Source organism: Emydura macquarii, unplaced genomic scaffold (genome assembly GCF_026122565.2).
Source record: "Emydura macquarii macquarii isolate MOO-44397 ecotype Brisbane River unplaced genomic scaffold, CSIRO-AGI_Emac_v2 contig_3220, whole genome shotgun sequence".
Taxonomy (NCBI): domain Eukaryota; kingdom Metazoa; phylum Chordata; order Testudines; family Chelidae; genus Emydura; species Emydura macquarii.
In genome coordinates, this window is record NW_027133357.1 from 11,297,814 (window position 1) to 11,324,706 (window position 26,893).

Below are 26,893 nucleotides of genomic sequence, written 5' to 3' on the forward strand. Positions count from 1 at the left end.
TTTCTTACAGGGAAGTGTGGGGCCCTGCCATCTCTAAGTCATGCTGTCCTTCCTGATACTAATCACACAAATGGCTTCCCCGTCAACACAACAGTGACGTACAGGTGCCGTGATGGCTTTTTTAAAATCCCTGGAAAGCCAGATGCTGTAGTTTGTCTTCCAAACTCAAAGTGGTCGAAGATCGAAGAGTTCTGTGTTCATAAGTATTTTATTTTCTTTGGAATAAACTTGTTTAAGCTCCTTTTGCTTATGAAATGGCATGTTGTGTCACATTGAATAGGTCTATTCAAAATTGCTGAAACAAATTCAGTTCTAAGTCTGGAGAGGAGGATTTAAGGGTCTGGATGAGAGCTGTGGGCAGTCAAAGAGAAGCAGGCTCTTGGAGAAGTTACAAATGTAACAAAGGTACAGCCAAGATGTTAGAGTCCATTGAAAGAATTGAGTAAAAAATTATGCCCAGATTACAGCTGACAAGATGGTGGATTTTTTTCAGTGGTGACTGCCTGTGTTGACAGGGTAAAGGATTGGGAGGGAACAAGAGCTCAAGTGGGTTTTTGGTTTTGTTTTGTTTTTTTCATGCATAAACTACTTTAAGCCGCTGACAGGGCATCCAGAAGGGAGATTTGAGAGTCAACAGTATATAAATACCGTGTTCTAAGATGAGGGTGCAGATAAAACCACAGAGAGATAGCATTCTCTGCACAGCCCACCCTCTTTTCCTTGAATGCCCAATCAAACTCTTGCTGAAGTAGTATTGGGAGGATCCACCAAACTGGACCTCAGGACATGAGACTGAACAATAGATGATAAAGTGTGAAAGCCAGTAATAGGGATAATCAATATCAACAGCCACTATGAGCTCAGAGAGGATGAGAACGGAATAGAAGTTCTGGAATTGAGGCAGAAGGAAGATGGGGGACATTTCAGTGATAAACTGCAGTAGAGTGGGGAACGTGGATTCAGAGTGGTGGAGGTCTAAGGCTTAGAGTTGAGAAAGAAGATCTGTGCAGTGGTTGTAAACAGAATGATCACTTTGTTTGGAGATGAAGGGGAGAAGGGAAATCTCTCCTTGTCTGTCTTCTTGCTGTATGTGTTCCACCCATGTCTTCATATCTCTTGAGTGCTTGCTTCTTTACACTGTATTTTATGCCACTCACTGTGCTTGGAACAGCTACTCAGTAACTTTGCCCACGCTGTTTGTCTCTCTTCCTTAAATAAATTAAATTCCCTCCTGCACGTACACAGAGTTTATGATGTGTCTCAGGTACAATGATTATATGCCATTCTGTAACTGTACAGCTTATGCCACTAGATCATAAACTTTTTGGCTGGGTACCTGTTACCTCTTTGGCACACTTCACTTATGTTACAGCACCATTCACACTTAGTGATTGTGTGTTTTATATATAAATAGAAAGCTAAAAGTACAGATTTTATTTTTACCTGCCTTTAGAGCTAAATCTTTCAGACCCTGTGCCTTTTTGCGTTTTTATTGCTAGGTGGCTGTCTTGAACCGCCAAGGTTAAAGTCTGCTGTCTTAACTGAGACAGATGCGAGCAAGAGCTACTATCCTGTTGGAATCAATGTGAGTTATGTTTGTCGCCCAGCTTATGAGAGTACTGAACTGAGTCCTGTCATTACTTGTCTCGAAAATTTAACATGGTCTGAAGCCCCTGAGTTTTGTTTAGGTGAGTGAGTATCTTTTATTACCTTTCTGTCTCCATTGATCTATGAGCCACCTTTGGGGAATTAGGCCTGTCTTACTTTAAGCAGCTGGTTCACATTTCAGCACTGGCTTCTTTGACTTGTAGTTAGAAATACGTTTTAGTCAGTTGATTGTAAATTTCAATTGAACTTTAAATGGAGGTAGAAAAGCAAAGTGAGTACCACTGAACACTAGACAGTTAGTACTTATTGTAGTTAAACTTCTCTTTGTGTTTGTGATGTATTCCATTCCCTATTCCTTACTAGGAGTAGAATATCACAAGTAATGCAGTAAAATTAGTACCATGCTGTGGTAATTGTCCATTTTAAAATGGCAAGCTCTGTATTCCTGAAAGCTATATGTGAAGTAGGCTAATACTATTGTATTTTTTTGTTAAAATTTACATATGGAAAAATTCTACCCTGAGAAACAACTCATGCAGTATACTTCAACCAAACTGAATCACAGTACTAAAAGTAAATCCAGTATTTAAAACAATATGTAGGGCAATGCTATTCAGATCCCAAAATACATAGTAACATAAAGAAATGAGAAAAACCTGGGTTTCATTGTGAAGAATACCGTGCATTTTTTCAAACTTGCCTATGTCAAGACTGTATCTGTTGAATTCAATTAAAAAACCTACATAAATACAGGACATTAATAGAGGACATAGCCAACTGAATGATCAGCCTTAACTTCATCTCCTAGTATTGGTTCACGCCTTATTGTTTGTGAAAGGGAATATAATATTGCTGGGAATTCCTTGTGTAGCCTTCAGTACAAATAGTCTGCCTACCTGATAAAGAAAATACTTTATGTATGTATATAATAGGCCAGATGCTTTTATGTGCAAAAACTTTTGGTGCATTAGGGCTGAGATGTTTACCCAGTACAATCACGGGTGTCCCTTGCAACTTTCTTGGTGGCTGCCTGAACACTAGTAAATTTCAGATAGTGTGTTCTTTATAGTAATAAGCATCTCCTGGCACTGTCTCTTGTACAGAATCCAGCTGGCCTAATGTCACTTATACATTACCGTATGTAGACTGGGATGGTGAGATTTGGTTAGTTTCTCATTCAGTAATCTATTCCTCCTTTGAAGTCCTTCATCCTACTTTTTTTTATTTAGTGTAATTCCTCCTTGTTCTGTTCTCCTCCTTTTCCTGTCCAAAAAATCTGGACTCCATACTCAAAATTTGAGCTATTTTGGGGTGAAACTCAATATTAAAACTTCTTTTATTTATCTATATAATATTTCTGCCAATTCTGTGAAACCTACAGTAATGATGAGCAGTATAGGCACAAGTGGATATGTACACTCCATTTTTAATACTAAAATTCTTAACATTAAAGGCAATAAATTTGTAAATGATGTATTTCTGAAGGGCAAACAAGTTCAGTGATTCCAGGAGCCATTGAAAGGCCACTTCAGAGCACTCCTTACCCTCATTGTTACTATTGTTATCTTACATAGAGTTTCCCTAAAAAAGTTAGTCTGAGCAGTGCTTTAACATGAGTCTGATTTGTATATACAAAATCCATTGACATCAGTGATTGCAGTTCTGTTCAATCTGTGGCAAGGAGTTACCCATTTTGTATCTTCCATAGCTGCTGGTTAGACATTAAATCACCATACTCTAGAAAGGACTGCAAAAATCTGTTTCTTGAAACAATCTATTTGGATAATTTGAAGTACTGATTACAGCACTCTTTGCATCTAAAAATATGTCCACACTGCAATACAGATTCTGTATTGCAGAACATATGGCTGGCCCGTTCCAGCTGACTCAGGCTCGTGGGGTTCAGGCTAAGTGGCTATTTAATTGTGGTGTAGACCTTTGGGCTCTGTCTGGAACTCTGGCTGTAGGACCCTGTGAGGTGGGATGGTCCCAAGCCTGAGCCCACACATCTACACCACAGTTAAACAGCCCCTTAGCCTGAGTCCGGGGGCACGGGGCACCTGCGGGTGTCTAATTGCAATGTAGACATACACTAACCTATGACAACATGCTACGGCAGATATTGCAGTACCCGATCTAGACAGCCCGGTTATGATTCTGTGCTTACTCAGTGTTTTGGTAAGCCTGTGGCTGGTCAGTGCCTGCTTAGTTAATGAGAGCCTAGAAGCATGTGTGAGAGAATCGTTAACATCCCTTGGTTTATATTGTAAAAAGCCTTGAAAGTGAAATTGTTTCCTCCATTTGTGCAGTGGTTTTCCTGCCTGTATTACAAGGTACACATATATGCAATCCCTTGGAAAGCTTTTTTATTCTCTGTGAGGGTCTCAAGGGGTCGGATCATGGTTTCCAGTAGCTAATGATTATCCATTTTATAACGTGGTGTTTATGTGACTCCATTAATTATTCATTAATAGCTGGTATAATCCAGGGTACTACGTGTGGCTTCATATGCATGGATTGTGGGTGAGTTTCTGTAGGTTATTGACATGAACATGGTTCCATATTTTAGCTCACGTTTTGTTCTCTTTAGTGCCTGATATGAGCATGGGCACTCACACTGACGCTCGCACTGACGTTGGCACTGGCATTGGCATTGGCACTGACGCTCGCACTGGCACTGGCACTGACGTTGGCACTGGCATTGGCATTGGCAAGTAACTTAAAACTGAATAAATAATTAAATGCGCTAAAGCTTTGACTGTGTTTTAAGATCTACAGTCAAGACTATTTTAATATTTGCACTTTCTCCATCTTATAAAATGTTTCCCTTGCTTAACTCCTAAGGATTCTTGGATTTAGGGTTCTTGAGTTTCTCTGCCATTGGCTAACTTTGTGCCATGTAAAAGTTTATGCCCATGATTGAGATTCCCTGGTGAGAAGCCTGTATCTTAGTTATTTTCTGTCTGTAGGCTTGTAATTTATTCACAGTATTCTTTGTGGGGGTCTCAAGGGGTCGGATCATGGTTTCCAGTAGCTAATGATTATCCATTTTATAACGTGGTGTTTATGTGACTCCATTAATTATTCATTAATAGCTGGTATAATCCAGGGTACTACGTGTGGCTTCATATGCATGGATTGTGGGTGAGTTCCTGTAGGTTATTGACATGAACATGGTTCCATATTTTAGCTCACGTTTTGTTCTCTTTAGTGCCTGATATGAGCACTGACGCTCGCACTGGCACTGACGCTCGCACTGGCATTGGCACTGGCATTGGTATTAGCATTGGCATTAGTAAGTAACTTAAAACTGAATAAATAATTCAATGCGCTAAAGCTTTGACTGTGTTTTAAGATCCACAGTCAAGACTATTTTAATATTTGCACTTTCTCCATCTCATAAAATGTTTCCCTTGCTTAACTCTTAAGGATTCTTGGATTTAAGGTTCTTGAGTTTCTCTGCCATTGACTAACTTTGTGCCATGTAAAAGTTTATGCCCATGATTGAGATTCCCTGGCGAGAAGCTTGTATCTTAGTTATTTTCTGTCTGTAGGCTTGTAATTTATTCACAATATTTTCCTGAGCCAAGCAGCCTGCTGTGATTGAAGAATCTCGTTTCCCTCTGTTCCCCCCAGAAAAACTTCATTTATGTAGGTCTGTCTTGGGTGAGAATATGTCCTCATCACTTAGGACTGCCGAGTTGTCTGGAGCTCCCAGCAATGTGAAGGGTAGAAGCCAGAAAGGGAAATTGTTAAAAGAGCCAAGCAAGTCCTTCTTACATTGGATTTGATAGTCTAGCATAGTGGGAATCAGGAAGTTGTTACTTATCTAAATGAAGTTCCCACGATTCAGTTAGTCAGTCTTCAGTGCAATGGGCTCCACTTACCAGAGCGTGGATGTTTAGTCATCATGCTAGCAAATTCTGAACACAGGTGCAACCGTTTCCCAAAGAATTCCCACACATGTGGTAGCTTAACCTTTGGGAACAATTTGTTCACTGTGTAGGCCTCTCTTCAGCAAAGCACTTAAGATAATGTATAAATCACACTGAAGACACTGAAGATTTAGGTACAGTAGAACCTCAAAGGTACAAAAACTTTGGGAATAGAGGTTGCTCGTAACACTGAACAAAACATGATGGTGCAGTCCCCTGCAGTCAGTGTCTGCCAGTTGAGGCTGAGAGAGATCTCTACAAAGGTAGCACGCAGCAGCACTGCTTGGTTTGCAAGCAGATCCCTGCCCTATTCCTGTTCCTTGCCTTTGAGCTGAACTGAGAGTAGGGGGCTGCCCCACACCCTTGGCTCTACAAGCCCCAGCCCTCAGCTGCCTCTCCCTAGGGCTCAGCCTGCTCTGTACACTGCCTACCATGCTCTAAGAGGCAGCATGTGGCAGGGTGTTGGCGCCAGCCTGCTGCCAGCATCCCTCCTTCTCCTGCCCCTTGTACTCCCAGTGGGGTGGTGAAACAGCGCCTGTGGCTTATGAGAAACAGTGCAGACCCCAGGCTGCTTCTCCTCTGCATGCTTGGATTGCCTTGGGCTGGCAGCAGGGGCTCACAACTGTGCCTGTGAGCCTCCATGTCTTCACCTCATACTGGTAAGTGGCTGCCCCTCACATGGCAAGTGAAGTTGGGGTAGGAAACCCAGATGTGCAGACCTTAAGATGCAATACAGGCACAGTATGGTATTTGCTTTCTTCCCGTTCCACATGGTGTTTGGTTAACCGGTCAGTTTGTAACTCTGGAGTTCGTATCTTTGAGGTTCCACTGTACGTGCTTAAGTGACTTGTTAAATTGGAATTGAAATCGTAATAGCAGAATTTGCAATTTCAAGATTGAGAGAATCTGACAAATGTGAATGGATTCTTTTTCTATTTTTAATTTATTCCATTCAAATATCTCATCAGTCAAGGAAGAAATTAAATAAGCCAGACTAAAACTTGGACATAACAATGCATCTTACGAATATTTGGTTGAGAAAATTCCTTAAACAGCTTGGAGGAGCTTTAAGGGAAAGATGATGTAAAGCTTGCACATCTTGAATATAAAATAGACTGAGTACTAAACATTATTCTGAATGAGCTAAAAATCTAAACATTCAGCAGTATATAGAAGCTTTAACAATGTGATAAATTGGGAGATCCAACATCACAACCATTTTCTGGATTAGGTAAGGGCTTCTCATGATTTTTGATCTGGGATACAAGACTACTCAAGATAGTGAAGTCCAAAGCTGATAGCAAAGAGTTACAAAGAGATCTGACAAAACTGGGTGGACTGGGCAACAAAATGACAGATGAAATTCAATGTTGATAAATGCAAATTAATGCTCATTGGAGAACATAATCCTAGCTATACATGTAAAATGATGGGTTCTAAATTAGCTGTTACCACTCAAGAAAGAGATCTTGGAGTCATCATGGATAGTTTTCTGAAAATATCTGCTCCATGTGCAGCGGCAGTCAAAAAAGCTAACAGAATGTTAGGAACCATTAGAAAAGGGATAGATAAGAAGACAGAAAATATCATATTGCCTCTTTATAAATCCATGGTATGCTCACCTCTTGAATACTGCGTGCAGATCTGGTCGCCCATCTCAAAAAAGATATGTCAGAATTGGAAAAGGTACAGAAAAGGGCAACAAAAATTATTAGGGGTATGGAAAAGCTTCCATATGAGGACAGATTAATAAGTGGGACTTTGCAGCTTGGAAAAGAGATGACAAAAGGGGGATATGATAGAGGTCTATAAAATCATGACTAGTGTGGAGAAAGTAAATAAGGACGTGTTGTTTACTCTTCATAACACAAGCACTAGGGGTCACTAAATGAAATGAATAGGCAATAGATTTTAAATGAACAAAAGGAAGTATTTCTTCACATAATGCGTAGTCAACTCTGGAACTCCTTGACAGAGGATGTTGTGAAGGCCAAGACTATACTAGTGTTCAAAAAGGACTAGATTAGTTCATGGAGGATAGGTCCATCAATGGCTGTTAGCCAGATGCCAGAGATTGCTGTTTGCCATAAGCTGGGAATGGGCAATGGAATGGATCAATTGATGATGACCTGTTCTGTTCATTCCCTCTGAAGCACCTGGTATTGGCCACTGTTGGAAGACAGGATACTGGGCTAGATGGACGGACCATTGATCTGACCCAATACAGCCATTCTTGTGTTCTTATGCCTGATTGCTGTTTTTTGTTTTTCTTCAAGGTGTTGTTGCTTGTATTTGTGTATGTGTTTTGTATAACATATACCAAAAGAAAAAAGGGTAAGCCAACTGAAGATTTTTTTTTTAGTTCTTTACTAATTTTCAACTTATCCTAATTGCATTTCATTACTGCATGAACAAGTATTTTCTTCTGACATTTACTCTGCCTTTTCAGCAGGGTGTATCTTTCCTTGCATGTACCTGGATGTCAGGAAAAAGTCACATATATGGTACTCTGAAAATGCAGCACTGAAGGAATGATGTTTAGTTGGGCTAGAATAAAAGAACCGTGACGCAGCCATGGCTGGCACAGGTCAGCTGACGTGAGCTTGTGGGGCTCGGGCTGCAGGACTAAAAATTGCTGTGTAGGCATTCGGGCTCAGCCTGGATCCCAAGCTCTGGGCTCCTACCCCCTCGCAGGGTCCCAGAGCTGTCTTTCAGTGTGATTTAACATTTTGAAACTAGAATGCTATAGTGGTTAGCTCTCCAAGGACAGCCTTCAGAATTCTCCATGGACCATAGTTTGAAAACTGTTGGACTAGCTGATGCTGTAGTCCAATATATGACTATTTTGCTTTATTAATGCATAAGTCTTAAATGCACAAGGAGGATAAGATGATCTAAATAAAACTGCATGTCACTAAAACAAGACTGAGCACCATGGATGTGTGTTGGGAGTGCTCCAGATACCACAAAAATACAAATATCTGTGTAATGGTTTAGAAATTTTTGTTGCTGTGGTTTGGGCCAAAACTCTTTCTTCAAATTTTTGCGTACTTTAACCCTTCCCTGTCTGCTCATTAAGCTGCACCACGTTGGGACACAACCCTGTAGCTGTGCTCCAGTTTATTTCAGCAGGAATTCTGCACGTGGAGTGGCTATAGCTAAGGCCCAAAGTGTGCACCTTCAAGAATGTTTCTCATAAGGGGCCTTTGAGTTCTCAAACCTGCAAAACATAAATAAGGCAAATGAAGAACACAAAGGGGGATTGGTATAGAACTGTCCGTGAAGTTGTGTTCTCTGTAGTTTTCACAGTACAGGCTTTGTTTTTGTCACTGACAGGTGATTTTGTGTAAAGGCTTTTTAAATAGTTGCTCTGCTTTATAGTGTATTCACTTGAATGATGTTCCCCTGGTTCATTGATACTGAGATGCATGTGACTTGCACCTGATATCTTGTCCTTGCTAGCTGTACAGTTTGAAAACAGTAACACTTCTACCACTTCCCTTAGTAGAAAATTGCACTGTTTAATGCATCTTACTATCAAAATATTTTCCTAATATTCAGCCTCCAATTTTTTCTTTAAACAGTTCTCGTTTTATAAAAAGGCTTGATATTTAAAAAAACTACTTTAAATTCAGTTTGTTTGTTTTAATTATGTGAACATTATTTTATTTATCAAATGTTCTCTCCTTTCCTGCTATTCAGTTCTTACTATGTAAATCTGGATTCCCGGAACACCACATTACAACAGAAGATGTCTTCCCAGATGAGTGAAACAAAAGAGTTCAGGTAGTGTGGTGATCTTCTGATTCAATGTCATCTGAGCGAATAGGGTAAAATATTACAATATTAAATGCCAATTGAGACTATAAATTAGTTCTGCAGGTTATTTCTTCTTTCTTCTTCCCCGTCATGAAAAAAAGTGTTTCGTTAGAGAGACAAGGTGGATGAGGTGATATCTTTTACTGGTGATATTATTGATATCTTTTATCTGTTGGTGAGAGAGACGAGCTTTTGAGACAGATCTTTTTCAGGTCAGCTCTTGTGATGCAAAAGCTTGTCTCTCTCACCAACAGAAGTTGGACCAGTAAATGATATTACCTCACCCACCTTGTCTCCCTAATATCCTAGGGCCGACATGGCTACAACTACACTGCATGCAAAATTGTTTCATGTAATGTTACTTGATTATCTACTAAAACACTGCATTTCTATGTGTTTTCCTGCAACAACAAACTTGAACACTTTGTGTGCTTTATGTCTGGTAAATGTAGTATGCTGCAATATTTGTCTAATATAAATGTTACTTCCATTTAATTACTTCTGTTATTACATAGGTTCTTATACCATGCTTATTAGCGTCGTATCTGAGTGCCTTTCGCTAGTGCATTAAGCATCGTCACTAACCTCTGTCATGATGTTTGTTCTCTCATCCTCTCCCCGGGGGAGAAACGAGTGCAGTGGAGTGTCTTGTTTTGGTAGGTTTTCTCTGGGGGGAGAGTGAAGAAGGGTCTATATGGTGGCTTTTTAACATACATTTTGTTATGTATCTGTTAGAGATGGCAGGTCAAAGAAATGCGCCTTTCTCTTGGAGTGGAAGGTGATAAGGTTTGTGACGCTCCTTAGTTCTTGGGGAGTTCATTTCACGTTGTCGTCCCAGCCCCAGAGAAAGTTACGTCTCCCATACAGAGCAGTTTTATACTTACTGTAGAGAGGAGCACAGTTGTCAAACATGGTCTTTGTCCTGGAGTCTTAGGCAGTGTTGGAGATATCCTGGGCTCAGGCCATGGAGTGCCTTGAAGATAAGGACAGAGACCTTGAATGTGATCCAGTATTCTACGGGAAAACTGTACTGGGGTGGTGGAACTGGAGGGCCAGTGGGGGCTAGCGTCTCTGCAGTGAAAATACTGTGGAGGCTGATCTATCCCCCCCCATACACATAATACTTCCTCTGTACCTGGGAAAGGTGTGAAACAGGGCAGCCTAGACCCCTCTCTTCCTGTGTCCCAGTCCCTTTGGTGCTGGGGAGAGGGCATACCTGGAGGCAGGGAATGGAGCTGGGCTGGGTAAAGCCACATCATTTTGAGGCAGGCAGGCATTTCATCTCCTGAGCAAATGCAGCTGCAGGGGACAGGGAGCTTGCCATGCTATTGCTCTGGGTGACCAGGGTGGGGAAGCAGGACCAGGGACACTGTGCCACCGCAGCTGCACTGACCATTGCCATTTCTTTAGCCTGCTATGCATCCTTGAGGCCAGGGTGAGTGCCTGTCCTGCTGCCCAAGCTCTGTCTGGGTATGTCTATACGGGAATAAAAAACCCAGTGGCTGGCCTGGGTCAGGTGACTGGGGCTCTCCGGGCTTGGGCTCTGGCATTCAGTAATCGTTGCGTAGCGGTTTGGGTGCCCGGTGAGGGTGGAGGGTCCTAGAGCTTGGGCTGCAGCCCAAGCCCAAACGTCTGTACAGCGATTTATAGTACTGCAGCCTGAGCCCCCCAAGCCTGAGGCAGCTGACTTGTGCCAGCCGCAGCCATGCCAGGAGCCCTGTGTAGACGTACCCTCTGAGCCTTACACTCCCTGGGGCATACCCCTAAGCCCCCCATATTTTCAAGGCCAGCTTCCATCGCTTTTGAGCCAGTGTAGAGAACAGAGGACAGGTTTGATGTGCTCACGGTGGCCTTCTATATTCTCATATTGAGAATGAAGGAGAAAACCATACGTTGTTTTTTAGGTGAAAAATAAATATATAATACCAGAAAGATGACAAGCAAATGCAAGATTTCATCCATAAGGGAGCAGCGTTACATGTGCTAGTTCCTCAAATGGGTTATATGACACCCTGAGAGTGTAGTTACAGTATATGGTGCTTTAAAACAGGTATGTGAGCTAAAGTAATTGCTGCCCTGAAGAACTTAGTTGTGTTTAATATATATCATAAAGAAGCTGACGTGGATTTCATAAGGACTGTACAGTATTTTACATAGCATTCACAATATCCTTCTTAATTAAGAATATTCAGTGTGACTAGACACTGAAGCAACTAACATCTTTCTATAAAAATGTCGTTGATGTAAATCCACATAGGTGTCCACTCCTGGTGCAGTGAGGAACTTCTAGAGGAATGTTTAGCTCAGCTTTGTTTTATAGTGGGGAGAAGAGCAGATTCATGGATAGTCTAGTTCTCCATAAGTTAGCTTATGTAATTATTAACAGCAGTCCCTTTTTTGTTGTTCATCCCTGCAATTGCACCTGTGCTGACAAATTAACCCTAGCCTGTGACAGCTATAAACATATTTTCTCCTGCTTTTTCTAAGATTTTGCCATTAAAAAAAATGCCACAACCTCTGCTTTAACCTGAAATGAATTTAAAATGTTGCTATTGTATACAGTTACACATAATATAAGAACTGGTATTGTGTCCTGACAATACTGAAAAGTACAACCAATGAACAATTTAGCCTAAATGAACTCTTTGAAGTCTAAAGAAAAATGTGTGTAAGTCTGAAGCATATAATTATTCTGATTTTAAGTACTTACCTTCCTTTACAGGACAAATATCTGATGCTGACTGATGGCTATGGTTCACAAATTAACAGACATTGGAAGAAAAGAATGGAAGAGTTAGGAGAAAAATTTCATACATTAATACTGAAATTTCTGTAGTGAAAATAGACCCCTGGTGTTACTTTCACTACAACTTCTTTTCTCTATTGAGCAGGAATTGTAATAGGAATCGCTTACATTTGAGTAAAGCAGAAATAATGGAGGTGGATCCTTTGCTCTTGCCTTTGAAAAGTGGTTTCTGAAGCAAGCAAGGCAGTTGGCAACATCAAAATTACTTATTCTTCTGAACATGCAGCTGGTTCCTTATTTGGCCTCTCCACAGTGCTAAATGTTTCCCCTTAACGAACATAGTCACCCTCTGAGCGTGGCATGGTTTGAATTGTGAGTTATGGCTGCAGCTGCAGACAGCAAGAGAGCCTGTTCTGATCCCTGCTTGCAAGCTTCCATCATGGAGTGCCTATTCTTCTTCTTTAAAAACAAATGTAAAGATGCCAGACGCTAGGTAGAATGCTGTAGATTCTTCATAAAAACAGCCATAGCGGTCCATCTAGCCCAGTATCTGTCTTCCAACAGTAGCCAATGCCAGGTGCTTCAAAGGGAATGAACAGAATAGGGCAATTATCAAGTGATCCCTCCCGTCACCCAGTCCCAGCTTCTGGCAATCAAAATGTAGAGACACACAGAGCATAGGATTGCGTCTCTGACCATGAACTTATCTCGTCTTTTTTTTTAACCCATTTATTGTTTTGGCTTTCATGTGACTTTTCTTCAAATTTATTTTCCAGCTACAGATTTTTTAAGTGATACTACAGAAAAAGCCAGCTTTTGTTCCCAGCTCCACAGTGTGTATTCTTACCACAAGCTTGATATCTAGTGTGTCATCCCTAAAAGAAAATTAAGAGTAATGTGAATTTACATGGGTTTCCAAAAATGGTCAGCATACTCATTGCTGAGTTGCTAAAAATTCTCTGTGAGAGAATAAGAAATCATGTTTGTTTCCTTGTACTCCTGAGAAGTTCTCCTGTGGTTTAGTGCCTACATTGTTTTTATATTTTAATTGTCAAAAACTGTCATTGTAGATCTAAAAATGAGCTTTTTAAAATCAGGAAATGTCACTCTGTGCTCCTGAGAGGGGGTGTTTACAATCAAACACTTAATTGTCATCTGTCTTATAAAATGTAAAGATTTAAAATGTTATTTACACCCATTTTTTTTGGTGACCATGAGCTGCATTGAGTTTTATTTAGCAATAAGAACAAATATTTCCAAAAATGAAGAAACAGTAATTGAATATATCTGTGGTATTGACAATATCTTATTTGGAATCAGCCTTTTTTTTAGATAAAAGGGCTACTGAATAAAGACTCTAGCATCCTGATATTTTTTTCCATATCTGTTAATAAAAACTGCCTCATTAAGTGTTTAAATGAGATGCTAAACTCTAGCCCTCTGCCCTCATCTAATCGCTACATCAGGGGTGTCAAACATCCGGCTCGTGGGCTGAATACGGCCCGCCAACCTTTTTGGTCCAGCCCCTAGCGGCAGTGCGTGCTGCTGCAACATCTCAGGGCATGGTACTCCCTGGCGGCGGCGCGCGTTACCGCGAGAGAGTACGACGCTGCAAGACTTGGCTCTCTTATGCCACCTGTGCGATAAGACAGCATACTCAAAAGCTGCAATGCAAATGGCTGCACAGCTATTAAGAGCCGCCCTACTGCAAGATTACACATTGTCAAGCAAAACCTGCCTGAACATCTTGATCTCTGCACTTAACAATTTCAGGGTAAGCAATGGCAGCAAGAACATGCTAAGAATTTGCCAGGTCTCTTATATTTGCACTTACCAAGATTTTTTTTTTTTTTTTTTTTTTTTTAAAGTACCTTTCCCTGCCTTGGTGGAGGATGCCCCAGAGCTGTCTTCATTATTCCAGGGACCCAGCCCCAGAGCAGCCCAGGAACAGGAGGGTGTTAAGGCAGCTTAAAGTCATTTCAGTCCCCACTCTACTGGGCTGTGTGTTCTGTGCCAGAGCTCTCAAAGACATAGCCCAGAATCTGATATATCCGAATAGAAATCTAAGAAGGTGGCTGTCTGTTTGATTGAGGATTTATAACCTCAAGATTTTCCTTATGCCAGCTACAAATTCAGCCTGGTTAAATGGACTCAGCACTGAAAACCAATTGTTACAAGTTATAGCCAAAGTTCAAATCACAGCTGCAAAGCCTATTAAAGCCTCTTTACATTTTTAACCCTGATACCGTGGCTAAGCTTTCCCCACGCTTCTGCCAATCTGTGGTACAACACACATCGAAAAACTAGATAAACACATTTTAATAATCAAATGTTTCAAACAATGACATTAGAGTTTCTAAAGTTTAGAAGTACAGCACATTAAACTCAGAATACCCTTGGGGCATCGCGCAGTACTATAATTCTTAATCATTGATCAATTCTTTAATTGTAAAATAGTAGTAGTTGTAGAAGTGAATTTACTGCAGTTTTTATATCACTGATATCTAGCAAATAAAATATAATACTACATAAAAATGGTTGTGCCTAGCGTTTCGCTTTATGGTATGTATCGCCCTTTTGAAGTATATTTCATTCAAATCTGGTCCGCATAGCAAATGAGTTTGACACCCCTGGACTAGGTGGTTGCAGAACAGAAGGAAGTTTGTGCCTTTCCTCTTATAGAAAAGTATCTTTATTAGGGGGAAGGATTTTCATAGCTCATGTCAGAAGCTGACTCAGTTTTGTTTGGCCAGAGGCCCACAGGACCACTGTCAGAGGAAGATCTCCACTGCTCAGAGCTGAGGTCGTGCTCTGGCATCAACTGCAGCTGCGGTCCTTCCTCTGTTAGAGTGTGAGCTGGGAAGGTGAGATGCCACAGAGGTGAAATTTTCCTATGCACTTAAGCTGCTTCCTCTAGGCATTGCATTGCCGCCTCCTTCTAGGGCCCAGATGCCTGGCTCCTGCCTAAGATCCAGAACAATTCACAAATTAGGGGAAATTAGGCATTGGTATGCTTAAGTCACAGGTAGGGCCCCATCTGGTAGGTGGTCTCTGAACACGCCTGCAGGATGTGTCCCATTCAAAATCCAGAAGGAAAAGAAGGCAGTGATGGTAGATAATATTCAAATTGTCATGGAGCCAGAGAGACTTTGTAGCTGAGTGGAACAGATGGCCACCTGACTGGTGGGAAATCCTAGGTCTAATCACTTTGGAAAAATAATTATAGTGCAGCAGCTTCAACTGGATAGACTGAGGGAGCCCCACAGCAGAATAACTCATACATATGGTTACAGTAGTCTTCTGAGAGGATTTGAAGACAGGTCTCTTACATCTTTCTCCCCCTATGCCTGCTGGGGGAATTGAACCTGGGTCTCCTACATCCTAGGGAGCACAATTCCTAACTCATTTTGTGCATTCAGACCCTATCCTTTGTGTCTCCACTTCCTCATCTCTAAAATGGGGAGAAAAGTTTTCTATCTCTCGGGGGACTGTGAGGCTAAATCCATTGCTGCAGGTGGAATATGCATTATACTTTTGCCTGTATCAATTTTGTAAACTGCAGTGAGGGAATATCTCCAGGATAATACCTGCAGCTGTGTAGAATATCTCCTTGCAAACACAAAGAGAAACTGATATTTATACTAATGTTAGTGAATATACCATATTTCATTATCTCTAACTGTTCACAGCAAAAGTGGAATCCCTTCAGAGAACAGGTGAAATGATGGATTAATGTGAATTTCCTTAAATGTAAATTTGCCTGTTTCATAATATGTCCCTGGTCACTTAGTAAAAAAATCAGACTTTCACAGGTGAATTAGTAGTGTTCTTTGTCTGCCTACTCTGTGGTTTACCCATCTAGCCACACCTAGCCGATCCTGTTAATAGGAAATTATATGAAAGGAACAGGTGTTAGGGCAGAGAACATCAAGAACCTCGACAATGTGCCCAACCCCATTGCAGATTAGAAACAGCCTACATTAGCACATTTATCTGCATTCCAGCAAACACAGTCACCTGGTTTTCTTACTGTACTTACTTCATCTTGAATGATGTTTACAGCATGCAATCAAAGTCGTCACTGCAACTAATTTTCCTATGATCCGAAAATCACATGATTCACCAGTGTTTTGGTAACGGGCTTAGTTACCTTTGAACAAGTTACTATTTCCTGGATTGGTAAATAATGGATTATACAGTGACGATCATTTAATCCTCATGGTCATTCTGAGGTAGCTACACCAATACCTACTGTGCAGTGAAAATCTAACCTGCGGGTCACTGTATTGAAGCACTTTCTGTTCATGCTAAGATATTTGGTGTATGCTAATTACAGTGCACTTCACATCACATTTTACAGCTGGATATGATTTAAATGGCCAACTAGCGACTTCACACTACTCGGCACTTTGCAGGATCAGAGCCTACAAGAAGAACTTTCCCTACAGCCAGTACAGGTGGTTTTCAAACACTACTGATCCAAAACACAGGTTGTGAAAACTTTAACAGTCAAAAGGAGAGCCTGCTCACTACTACTCCCAATCATTTTCTGTTTAGACATAATCACTGCTGTGCTTAGTTACTCAAAGACCTCTGGGTTCTTGTCCTATAAACCCATTAGTCTGGAACCTGAACCAGGTGGAATATTTCCTGTGGCTTAAGGGAGCAAAGATGATTGTAGGATGTTTACTTACTAGAAGTTTCCTATAGGGCTCTAGATCTAGATTTGTTAGTATTAAGGAAATGATGTGCTATCTCAATCCGGAGCAATAGAAGGCCAAATATTTCATGTCTCTCAATTTTCACTTTAAAGGTGTAATCTGAATTCAGTGCTGCTGAATGGTACCTGCTGCCCCTGACGCTGCCTTTCAGGGTGACAGTGCAGCACAGGGCAGCTGGTGATGGACCCAGAGGCAGGCTCCTTAAATCTGACATTTCCTAACTCCTGAGTGCAACCAAAATTTTTGATTCCTGTATTTTTGTTCTTACTGTATACAATGTCCTGGTATTTTTTAAAAGGTGAGAACAAGTTATATTGCATACAACTCTAACCACCACTCAGACATCTTGGTAAGAGCTAGGAACACCTAGCACTTGAGTACAGACTGTGACCACGGGAGTTTACACAGTTAATTACAGGGGCTAATAGCAGGAGTGATTTCTTATCTCAGAAGTGAGGATGGGTCAGGGAAGAGTCCAGGCCAGGCTTCCTCACTAGCCTGTGCCCCAGAGTGGGAGATGATCTACAGGGGCCCACGGGCTAGCTCTGGGGCCGGTTGGGCCCCTGCCCCGCTGTTCTCCACAACCCGGTTGCAGGGCTCTGTCCTTCCTAGCCCCGTGTCTTGCTGCTGTTGTGCCACAGTTCAGGACCTAGGAGATTTGCATGTTTTTTGGGCAGGCTGCCAGCCGTGTTCTGGCGATGGAAGCGAGAGAAAGGCCCAGGGTGATATCTGTAGGTTTATACCTCAATCCAACCTCACAAGAATCTGTTGTGATAGAAAGAAGGAGCGCCCCTCGCTCCGGGGCGCACTGCCGGCTGCCCGGGGAGGCAGCAGGACGGGGACTGGGCCGTCAGACGGTAGCAGACACCTCTCCCCCGTCGGAGAAAGGCCGGCTCATACCGTCTGACTAAAGCCTGTGCGGGCGGGTCGCAGGCCCGGGCCGGGGGAGTCGCGCGGGCAGGGGGGTATACAGCGGATTATTCTGATTAAGGAGGGAGAACCCGGGTGCGCGGCGCTGTGCGGGCAGGCCCTGGAGCCCCCGGCAGCAGCCGCCCGTGGGGCGGGCATCAAACATGTCGCTCTGGCTCGCCCGGACGCGGCACGACCGAGGGGGCGGGGGCGGGGGCTGCGGTCTCTGCGGTCTCCCCGGCCTCGGGTGAGAGCCCGTCGCAGTCAGTGACTTGCCCGGGGAAAGGCCGAGGGACGATTTCGGGCTTCGGTGCCTTGCTCGGCACCAGGCGCGCGGCCCAGCCCGGGGCGGGCTGAGGGAAGAACCTGCTTCGCCCCGGCGAGACGCTGCGCGGGCGGGCAGGGAAATGCCTCACGCTGTTTACTCAGCATCTCCGGCCCGGCCCTTTCCTTCCCTGTCGTGTCGTGTCCTGTCCTGTCCTGTCCCCGCCCGCTCGCCGTCGGTGGGAGCCGGGTGTGGCCCTTCGCCGCAGACAGGCGGCCGTGGGCTGGTTTACAATCCTCTCACGGCGGGGGGGCCACACCCGCTCTACAGGGCCGGCTAGTGTCGGTGCGGGCGCGGCATTGGAGGGTAGGGTGTGCGTGTGCGTATATGTGTGCTCACAGGCCCCGCCCCTTCCTCTGACGGCCCCGCCCCCATCGCGCAGGAGAGGGTTCATAATCCTAGGGCAGGTCGCGGCGGCCTGGGTCTGCTCCGTTGAGTTTTCGCCTGTGTTGCCCGCCGCCGCCATGGTCTCGTTCTCGCGCTGCCCGTGGGGTTCCCGGATGCTCCTGGCGCTGCTGCTGTGCCTGGCACTGTGCCTGCCCGGGGTTCGCGGTGAGCTGTTGGCGGGGGGTTTGGTGTGGGGGGGTGCGGACCGGGCCGGGCCGGGCCGGCCGTCTGTCTGTCTGTGTAGTGCGCGCCGGGAATGGGGCGCGGCGGGTGCGCCTGGCGCCTGCGCCCTACAGGCGGCCCCTGCCCGGGCTCCGGGTCTCGTCGCTGACCCCGCCCCCGCCGGGGTTAGGCTGGGCGGGGAACCGGAGCCACGGCGGCTCCCCCCGGCCCCTCCCCGTCCTCTTGCTGCAGCGGTGCCAGGCCAGCCGTCCTGGGGCCGGGCTCTGCCCCGTCTGACCCAAGGCCCCGTCTGACCCAAGGCCCCGGCCCAGGCCCGTTCGGCCCCTCAGCTCTGGCTGCGGCGGCCTCGGCCCGCGGGCCCTGAGGCGTCGGGTGAGGGGGCAGATGTGGGGCAGGGAGGGGCGTGCCCTGGCCCCCTCACCCCGCCCTGGGGGCTGGCCGCCTGCGGGGTGCGCGGAGCTGGCTCTCTGCGGCTGGCTGTCGTGGCCCCGCACCGAGTCTGTCAGCCGTGACGCCCCGGAGCGCGTGGGGATGTCGTGGTCATGCCTCGGGCCTGGCCCGTGAGCACTGGGGTTAGTCTCGCGGCCCTAGTCGGAGCTAGGCCGGAGGGGAAAGAAGCCGCTTCTGGTGTAGGATGGCTGCACCCGGGCCGGAGGTAACGGGGCGTCTGCTGTAGCTGACCAGTTTCAGCAAAACACAAAGTTTGGGGTGTAAGACTCCTACAAATTATCGAGTGATCCGGTCGTCCTGTTCTATCCTTAGGGGTGTGAGTATGCAGAAATAGATACGACTTGTTCTCAGGACTGACCGACTGTTTCAGAGCATCCCGTGAGAAATAGGAAAGTCACTTGTCTGAGAGAGAGCTTTTCGCCAGCTGTTTTCACTTGTCTCTGCGCCCAGGCTCATTTCATGTACCAGTCTGTAGATTGTTTCCTTGTGCTCCTTTGCACTTTCATGTCACCCAGTATTCTTGCAACACTCTTTCCAAGCCTGTGCTATGTTAGATCATAAAACCTGTGAGGTGGTTTTGCACAATCACTTATCTTAAATTACTGTACACGTGATGTATACATGATAAAAGGAAAATTTAATGTACTGCAGTTCTTTATCAAGATGATTCAGTAAACTAGTACTTCAAGGCACTAATGAGAACAAGTACATCCAAATTGTCACCCATAAAATAATTTGTGGCTTCTCAAAAATGAGTATTTCTATTACAACAGACTACTATATGTCTTTCATAGTTAACTTTTTCCCATCCTTGTGTCTGTCTTCATTGCTAGGTGCTTGTCATTCTCCTCCAAGGTTCAGTTTTGCAGAGCTGTCTGAGGCAGTGAAAGATTCCTATGATGTTGGGACCCAAGTGAAATACTCCTGTCGTTCAGGATACAGTTTGGCCCCTGGAAAGTCTCCTTTCGTTACATGTCTTGAAAATTCAACGTGGTCAGAAGTCCCTGAATTTTGTGTCAGTGAGTATCTTTGTTGCTTTTCCATTTCAATTGATGTACAAGCCATCTTTAAACAATAGGATTCTCTCTGTTTTATTGGGTAACTGGTTCACAGTTCAACATTGGTATCCATAAACACTTTCTGAACTTTTTAGTCCCTTCTTTGTTATGAGTAGTTGACCTTTTTTAAGAAAAAGGTCAGTCTTCAAGTATCTTATTTTTGCATGTCGCTTTAAGATCTGCTAAAATACCAGATTCAAGTAATTTCAGCCTTCTGTGCTGAATACTTGCAAATAGGATTAAGAGGAGGGATAGATGTACCACATTTCTTATTCCTTTTTAAGCTATGTGCTGAAAATCTGCCTTTCTAGAGCATAAGCATCTTCTTATCTAGGCAGTAGATATACACTTAAGAATAATGCAGTTCTTGCCTACAGGGACTCCACTGTCTGTATGATGTTCCTGTGACTGTTGGGAGGTATTCAGTGCGTGCCAGTGAAGTTACTGGAACTTGGTACTCTACCTATGCTGGTCAGCTTTAAATGGAGATATAAAATAAAGTAAATCTAAGCTTTAACTCGTTTATTGCCCTAATGATGTGGATTCTTACTATGTCACATCTTGTAACTTCAATAAAGTGGGTGCCGTAGAACTCTGGACAACTACAACTTGATGCAGCTAAATTAATGTTCATAGTATTTCCTGGTGTTAATATAGGGAGCCTCACAAATACTGCAGTAAAGTAAAACACTTTAGTGTGGTAAGTCTGTCTTTTTTGAAAAGTTGTAGTTGCTCTTTCCCTAATGAAATACAGAATTGACCTGTGCTGAATTCACTGTGCTAAAAGTAAGCCCAGTGTTGAATAACAGTATGTGTTACAAACTTGGTTAAAATATTAATTCATAACAAAACTTCACAGTGAAGCCAAGAAAAGCATTTTCTCAAAGAGTACAATAAGATTTTTGCAAGTTTGCTCATATCAAGACTATATACACGGTATTCCATGCAGAAATCCCTAATTAATGCAGTACTACAGGAACTAGTCTGAATATGTACAGTTGGATGCTGCTGAACCTTAACTCTTGCCTTCTTGTGGATAGGTTTTAAATTATGGTTTCATTTGTCATATTTAATAGTGATGGGATTTTCTTGAATAGCCTTAGACTCATCTGTTCTGGCCTCCTGGCTTGAAGAAAATACTTAATATATAGGCTCTGATTTAGCAAAGCACTTCGCGCATCTTAAGTCCCAGTGACTTCAGTGGGATTTGCTTTGCTGAATTGATCAAGCCTTAGTGAACAGTCACTATTTTTACATGCCTTGTCTGCACTGAGAGGTTTTCCCAACACAGTCAACAGAAGTGCTAACTTTATCTTTGCATGGATACAGTATATCTGTACTGAACTCCATATAGAGTTGGTGAATTTTTGATACAGGTTGGGAATAAGACTACTGTGGGAGAGAGCGTCACAAACAACTCTTGTCGGGGCAAAGAAAATCTCTTCCACTGAGCTTGACTGAGGACCATGCACATTTTAGCTGTGAAAAAATCAGGATTCATGTATCAAGAAAACTAATAACAAATATTTACAAAAGGCTTAAGGAGCCTGTGGAACATGCTGACACAAGACTGAAGCAAAGAACATGGTAGGATTCAAAAAAGGATGAGACGTGTAGATACTGGTCCAGAAAACACAAATGTGCTTAATAGTGCTCATGTGAATAGTCCCTCTCTTTGTAGTGTTTAATGCTAGAAGGGGTCATTACATCACACACCATTGGCATTTCACTGTGTTATCCCTTTACTGAGTCCAATAACTTGTATTTGACTAAAGCGTATGTTCTAGAATGACATCCAGGCTTGATTTGTGGATATCCAGAGACTGATAATCTGCTGCTTGCTTTGGTAATTGGTTCCAGTCGTCAGTCACCCTCACTGTTAAACATTTGTCTTATTTCCATTTTAAATTTGTCTGGCTTTACTTACAGCTGTTGGTTCTTGTTCTGCTTTTCTCTGCTAGATTAAAGAGCCCTCTAGTACCTGGTGTCTTCTCCTTGTGAAGGTCCTTAGATGCTGTAATCAAGTAAACTTTCAATCTCTTCTGATAAACTACACAGATTGAGCTCTTTAAGTCTCTTACTGTAGGGCATTTTCTCAAGCCCATGAATGCTTTTTGTGGCTCTCTTCTGTGCGCTCCAATTTTTCAACACCATTTTGAAAATGTGGGCACCAGAACTGGATGCAGTATTCCAGTATGGGTTTGGCAATGCTGTATACAGAAGTTAAATCACCTGCCTACTCCTGCTCCCCTGTTAATACATCCAAGGATTGCATTAGTCCTTTTTGTCATAGAATTGCACTGGGAGCTCGTGTTCAGTTGCTTGTCTGCTCTGACCTCACTCCTTTTCAGACTTGCTGCTTCCCAGGATATAGTGTACCCATTCTCTAGAAATGGTCTGCATTTCTTGTTCCTAGATGTATAATTTTGCAGGTGACTGTACTACAATGCATTTTGTTTGAATGGACTCAGGTTAACCTGAGGAATCCAGATTGCTTTGTTGGACTGCTCTGTCCTCGTTTATCATTCTCCCGGTCTTTGTGTCATCTGCGAATTTTATCAGGAGTGATTTTATAGGTACTTCCAGACAATAGATTAAAATGTTGAATAGCATCATGTCTAGTACCAATCCCTGCAGAAACCTACTGGAAACAGGCTTGTTTGATAATGAGGGTTCCCATTGACGACTACTCTGACTACATTGACGACTACTCCGTTAGCCATTTCTTGTATGCAATGTTGTAGCTGTGTTGGTCCCTGGCTGTTGGAGAGACAAAGTGGGTGAGGTAATATCTTTTATCCGACCAACATCTGTTGGTGGAGAGAGACAAGCTTTCACAGAACTCTTCTTCAGGTCTGGGAAATGTATTCCAGTCAATATGGTATGTTAAACAAACCCAATCTTCTATAAAACCATATTGACTGTCATTAATTATATTCTGTCCTTTAATTCCATCTCAGTTGGGAAAATTGTGGCCTTGCTATACAGGTCAGGCTAGATTTGACCTTGGAATCCATGAATCCCACAATATCTTTAAATTATTATGCCTGCAAGTGCTGTCATGTTTAGTGGTGTATAGTTAGGTAGGTCATTCTGCTTGCCCTTTTTGAATACTTGCACAAGATCAGTGCTCTTTCATTCTCCTTGAATTTCCCTGGTACTCTTAAGATTTATTAAAAGTTAATCAGTGGGGTAGAGATCTTCTTGGCCAACCTTTTTAGGACGCTTTGGTGCTAGTTGTCCCAAGATGTTGATTTAACAAGGTTTATCCCTAGTAGATGTAGTTGAACTTCCTCCTTAATTACTAATAGACTTGAAAGTACTTCATCATACTCATGTGATACAAATATGGCTTCTTTCCAAATACAAAACAAATATTTACTGAACACCTGTGGTTTTTCCTGCATCATAATTAAAAATGTTCCCATCTCCATTTAGTAACGGGTCTGTACTCTTATTAGGTGTGGTATACTCAGGGTACAATCCAGACTAATGAGGCCCTGGCACCCCTCCTTCTAACCTAGGGTGCCTTTTACAGTGCTTTGCTGCTGTAGCCTCCAGCTATATCTCTGTGTGCGCTACAGCCAGCCAACCACACCTTGGCTCTCATCAGCCTTGGTTATACTGCAAGGTGACCCCAACACATACCTAGTCTTAAATTTTTCCCCCAGAAATCTGTCGTGTATTGCCCAGCCCTCTCCTGGACAACGCAAGTTCATATAAAATCCATATTTCTTCAATAGAAATAGTATGCACACACCTTGTTACCCCAAATAGTTTCACAGATAATTCAATTTGAACAAACAAGTTTATTAACTAAGATTAAGTGAATACAAGTCATGAAGCATAAGTCCTAAATTGTTAAAAGATAAATCCAGATGAAACACGACTGGTGCCCAAGTTAACAAATTACAGTAGAACCTCAGAGATATAAACTGGCAGGTTAACCACACATCTCATTTGGAACTAGAAGTATGCAATCAGGCCGTGCAGCAGCAGAAAAGTAACACTGTACAGTACAGTATTGTGTTAAAAGTAAACTACTAAAAAAATAAAGAAGCCTTGTTTTTCTGCATAGTAAAGTTTCAAAGCTGTATCAAGTCAAGTTCAGTTATAGTTGTTTTTCTCAAAAGTTTACAATTTTTGTTCATTACTCTGACATGTTTTTAACTCTGAACAACTTCCATTTCCAAATTGTTCATAACTTTCAGGTTCTACTGTATGTTAGATTCAAATTAACGTGTTTCTTAACACATGCTCTCAGCAGTGTTACTGACCGAACTTCTTGTTCAGCTTACTGGTTGCTTCCTTTATCCCTTCTGGTGCAGGGAATTGATGAACAGAGTGAGAAGGGGTGTTTATCCCTCCTTTTTATGGTGTCATCCTGCCCCTTGGAAAAGGTTTCCAGCTAATGTTCTGAAGACAGTCTGTAGGGAAGGATCTTCCCTGCTGCTTTTCCATCCCTTTAGGAGCCTCTTTTGTTTCCCTTCCTGCTTGATTATTGGCTGCTTAAATACCAATTAAGCAGAGCACCCATTCCTTGATTTGAGACAGACCTGTTTGCCAACTTGTGCAGTGGTTTGGAACATGAGTTAATAACATTATATAGGGAAATCTTAACTTCACATACAGTGTTGCCACACGTTTTATCACAGTTCTGACCAACAAATTGTAAGTTTTCAGATGATACTTAACCAGGCATATTTTGTACAAGGATACTACAACAGTATGGACACAGGATTACAATCTGTCATATTAGGATTTCTTTTTTCCTAATGTAATTTAAAAACTCCTTATTATCCATAACCATGCCATGAATGACTTTCCCTTATGTCTTAGCTCCCTGTATCATTTTTTACATTTTATAACTTCTGATTTATGCCATGTCCTTTTTAATGTTTTTTTTGTTAGTAATTGCCACCAATTGAATATAGTTATGTATATGAGTTTTCAGACTCTGGGCCATAATGAGTACAGTATGAATATCTGCAGTTATACTAAATTTGTTGGGAGATTTTAATTCTTCTGCTTCGGGATAGAAAGCAACCACTGTGTGTGTGGGATTAGGAACTGTCATCCCCTTCCACTTCACCTTGCTTTCCATGGGCATATTACAAAATTATCCATAATGTGGGTTTTAAGCTTTCCTCTGCAGCGTTTGGTGCTGGCTGCTGTCGGACAGGACAGGCTATGGACACGAGACTAGAAGACCATTGGTTTGATCTTCCGTTGTATTTGCTATGTTAGAGGGTGGAAGCTGGCATATCCCCTTTGCTTTTTCCATTAAGGTAATATGAGGTAATGCTAATACTGCTCCTATTCTCTTCTAGGAAAATCATGTCAAGTACCAGATCTACCAGATGGCAGGATTGATGTAACAGATCTCCAGTTGGGTGCAACAGCAAACTTCTCCTGTAATGAAGGGTGAGTGGCACGTTGCTTATTTTGGCTAATGTACAGAATTTAGACTAGTGTAAAACTGCTGGTGAAGTCTGGCAAAATGAGACTAGAAAGCCTGCTTTAACTTAAAGAACATAAGTGAGTGCTGTGCTATAAAACTGTAGCCATGGGCAGGCCCTTAAGAATTATGCCTGCTATTTTCAAGTGAGTTGAAGGAAGATAGCTACCTTGCTACCATTGTCATTCAGTGGGAGATGAGCACCTAACTTACTCAGATGCTTTTGAAAATCTCAGCCTAGAGCTCTCAGGAGATCATCCAGCAGGTGCTGGATCATGAGATCAGAGAGGTGCCCACCTGAGGAGGAATGTGGCATTCACGGACACGAACCCTCTCTCCCTTGTTATGGGGGTTGCTGTCTTGAAGAGATGCTGGGAATTAGTGGTAGAATATTGCCCATAAAATTCAGTGCCAGGTAGAAGCAGACCTCTTCCTGTTTTACAATAGCAAATCTGGCCATCTCTAATAGATGTCAGTAGTTACCCAGGATAGTATCAAGTTCACTTGTTGCTTTTGTCCATTTGAATTATGTTGCCAAGCCTTGGGGAATCAAAAATAGCTTGTGGCTTCATTGCACTGAGCAGGGGTTTTTAGGATTTTGAGGTCTGAGTTTAAGGCTAGAAGATCCCACCAGATGATCAGGGCAGGAGAGACTGAGGGAAATGGTAAAGTGTGAGATAACAAGCTAGTCCTGGCAAGTGACCCACATTCACCAGAGGATGGTGAAAAACCTTCAAGATCACTGCCAGTCTGACCTGGGTGAAAATTTTTTACGGACGTCATCGTCGTCCCCCCCTCCACCAAAACCCCACACACACCACACACACGACCTTGAACATGTATGCAAGAACCAGCCAGCCAAGCACCTGAGTGAGAATACTAGGTGCCACCTCAAAGGCCTGCTCCCGCTCACCCCTCACCGGTCCAGTGTCCCATCTTCAGGCATGGTCATTCCTAAGGCTTCAAAGGAAAGAGATGAAAGAAACCCAGAATACATTGGGCAGGGTGGGGAAATTGGCTGAAATCCTGACACGTGAGCCTTTAGGAACGTAACACACGAACTGGAAGGAAACCCCAGGGCTTCTGAGCCCCCCCCATCACAAGCAACCCCATCATACAATTACACTCGTGAACTTGTCCAGCTCGCGCACTTTCTCAAACTAAGCTACTTGCCCCCACAAGGGCTATTGTGGGCCTGTTCCTGAACGTCACCCCTCCCATGGTTAGAAACCTTCTAATTTCCAGCCTGAAGTTGTTTAATGTCAGTTTTTATCCTTTTGTTCTTGTGGCAGCA

General features: G+C 43.0%; 2 protein-coding genes across 2 annotated transcripts in view; both read left to right on the forward strand.

Annotated features, from left to right (window-relative positions):
• LOC137142210 (complement component receptor 1-like protein) overlaps window positions 1-13,477 on the forward strand; it is a 36,228-nt gene extending 22,751 nt beyond the window's left edge. Inside the window, exons 13-18 of the mRNA XM_067531448.1 lie at window positions 1,500-1,688; window positions 4,199-4,318; window positions 4,820-4,903; window positions 7,820-7,877; window positions 9,246-9,329; window positions 12,085-13,477. Of these exons, the coding sequence (XP_067387549.1) occupies window positions 1,500-1,688; window positions 4,199-4,318; window positions 4,820-4,903; window positions 7,820-7,877; window positions 9,246-9,329; window positions 12,085-12,097 (548 nt within the window). The 3' untranslated portion in view covers window positions 12,098-13,477. The remainder of the gene's footprint in view (window positions 1-1,499; window positions 1,689-4,198; window positions 4,319-4,819; window positions 4,904-7,819; window positions 7,878-9,245; window positions 9,330-12,084) is intronic.
• A 4,976-nt stretch (window positions 13,478-18,453) lies between these two features.
• Window positions 18,454-26,893, forward strand: part of LOC137142491 (membrane cofactor protein-like) — a 28,274-nt gene continuing 19,834 nt past the window's right edge. The window contains 3 exon segments of the mRNA XM_067531899.1: window positions 18,454-18,615; window positions 19,917-20,102; window positions 25,472-25,565. Of these exon segments, the coding sequence (XP_067388000.1) occupies window positions 18,528-18,615; window positions 19,917-20,102; window positions 25,472-25,565 (368 nt within the window). The 5' untranslated portion in view covers window positions 18,454-18,527.